Source organism: Arabidopsis lyrata (genome assembly GCF_000004255.2).
Source record: "Arabidopsis lyrata subsp. lyrata unplaced genomic scaffold ARALYscaffold_5, whole genome shotgun sequence".
Taxonomy (NCBI): domain Eukaryota; kingdom Viridiplantae; phylum Streptophyta; class Magnoliopsida; order Brassicales; family Brassicaceae; genus Arabidopsis; species Arabidopsis lyrata.
The window spans coordinates 9,379,151-9,380,824 of NW_003302551.1; the positions used below are offsets into that span (position 1 = coordinate 9,379,151).

The window sequence follows — 1,674 nt, forward strand, 5'->3', positions numbered from 1 at the left end:
TATTTTCACGTATTGAAGAGAAGAAGAGGAGATGACATAGTCTGGAAGTCTTTTATAATCAGGTATACTCTGTTTTGTGGAGTTCTGTTTCTTATGTTGGCATGTTCGGTTTTTGACTTTGAATACGTTTTTTAGTTTTAATAAGACATATTAGACGGCAAAAAAAAAAGAAAAAACCAGAAATCTCAAAAAGTCTCTGAGCCAAAAGATCAAAGATTTTCAGACAACAGACAAATCTCAGATTGACAAAATCAAGTTATCATCAATGCATAGTCAAGCTAAATATAACCTTAGAGAAAACATAAATTAGATTACAAAGAGATGAAAAATCCAAGTCGATGAGCTTTGCTTTCAATGACGTTCTAACAAACTCTCATTTACATGCCCACGGTAAAAATGGTCTACTAAACTCCTTTACTTTCTTCTACTTCCACACTAAGCTCTCTCTCTTTCTTTCATCAGGTCTCAACATTCGCTCTGTTTCCGGCGAGAATAATGGAGATCTCGAGTCCGCGACTGAAGAGACAATGATAATATGTTAGCGAATAAGTTTGAAAAGAAAACATCAAATCTGGAGAAGAAAAGAAACTAATGAAAATCTTAACACACACCTTAAACAAGAGCACGATAGCAACCAACACAATCCACGAGTAGCCATAGATCTGCAAAACAGAAAACATAGTCAACTCTCTTGCAATAATATATAGTAAAGGTATTGCACTGTAAATAGCTCCTACAAAGCAAAAACACAGTCTAATACACTCCAGTTTTTTACCATGATCAAGCAAAATGCTAAACAATTTTTCAAATACTCGGTTAAAATTGAACTTAAACGAAAATACAAGCCAAAAAGTTAGCTTTACCGCAAGTGAGGTGTTTTTCCCAGTGAGATTGAGCTTGTACACGATGCCATATTGAAACATGAAGAACCGCAAGCTCAAAATGGTCTCCAAAATCCGTCCTGTTAATGTTTGCATACTAGGATATGACCCGCGGTACACCGCGGGTTAATTTTTTTTTATTTATGCTTAGTTTTTAGAAACTGATGAATTTTTTGTGTATAGTATTTCTTGTTGTTGTTGTTTTTGTTTTTGTTGATTATAAAAAGATGATTAATCGCGGCCGAGTCCGTGCCGTAAGGGTTCGGTCTCTAGTCTGGACCATTTCGGTGGGGCCAGGACACTCGGTTATCGAAAAAAAAAAAAAGATAATTAATAATCTACGGTTTGTAGTTAGTCGTAAATTTCCGAGATTATGTAGTCTAATGTTATTTTGTCTTTTATCTTGTTTTCTTGAATTACTTTTTGTTATAAACTTATGATATTTTTTGTTATATAGATTTTTGGTATACCACTGGGTATGTATGTATATATATATATATATATATATATATATATATATTGTTATTGTTGTATTAATTTTTTTTTTAATGTTTTATTGGTATAGACTTATGTTTGATTTTAGGTACACAGCAGGTAAATTTTATTTATAACTAAAAATATAAAATTTAAGTTATATTTGTTTTGTTAATATTATTTGTTTTGTTTAATGTTTAAGATTGTATAAATGTATTTTGATTATTATTTTTAGAATTTCACCCGTGGTATACCGTTCCGTATTAATATTGCCACAACCCGTCTTACCAATCACCATATAACCCATCACGGAAATAAA

At 31.8% G+C, this 1,674-nt stretch overlaps 1 protein-coding gene and 1 long non-coding RNA gene across 2 annotated transcripts in view; one reads left to right on the top strand and one right to left on the bottom strand.

The window, feature by feature from the left end:
• Positions 1-40, top strand: part of LOC110228494 — a 924-nt gene extending 884 nt beyond the window's left edge. Inside the window, exon 2 of the mRNA XM_021026139.1 lies at positions 19-40. Coding sequence (XP_020881798.1) covers positions 19-40 — 22 coding nt within the window. The remainder of the gene's footprint in view (positions 1-18) is intronic.
• A 169-nt stretch (positions 41-209) lies between these two features.
• On the bottom strand, positions 210-963 carry LOC110228013. Its single transcript, XR_002331611.1, has 3 exons — positions 864-963; positions 612-662; positions 210-516 (listed from the first exon to the last, which is right to left on the bottom strand). It is a non-coding gene; the product is annotated as an uncharacterized LOC110228013 (long non-coding RNA).
• Between the last annotated feature and the right edge of the window lie 711 nt (positions 964-1,674).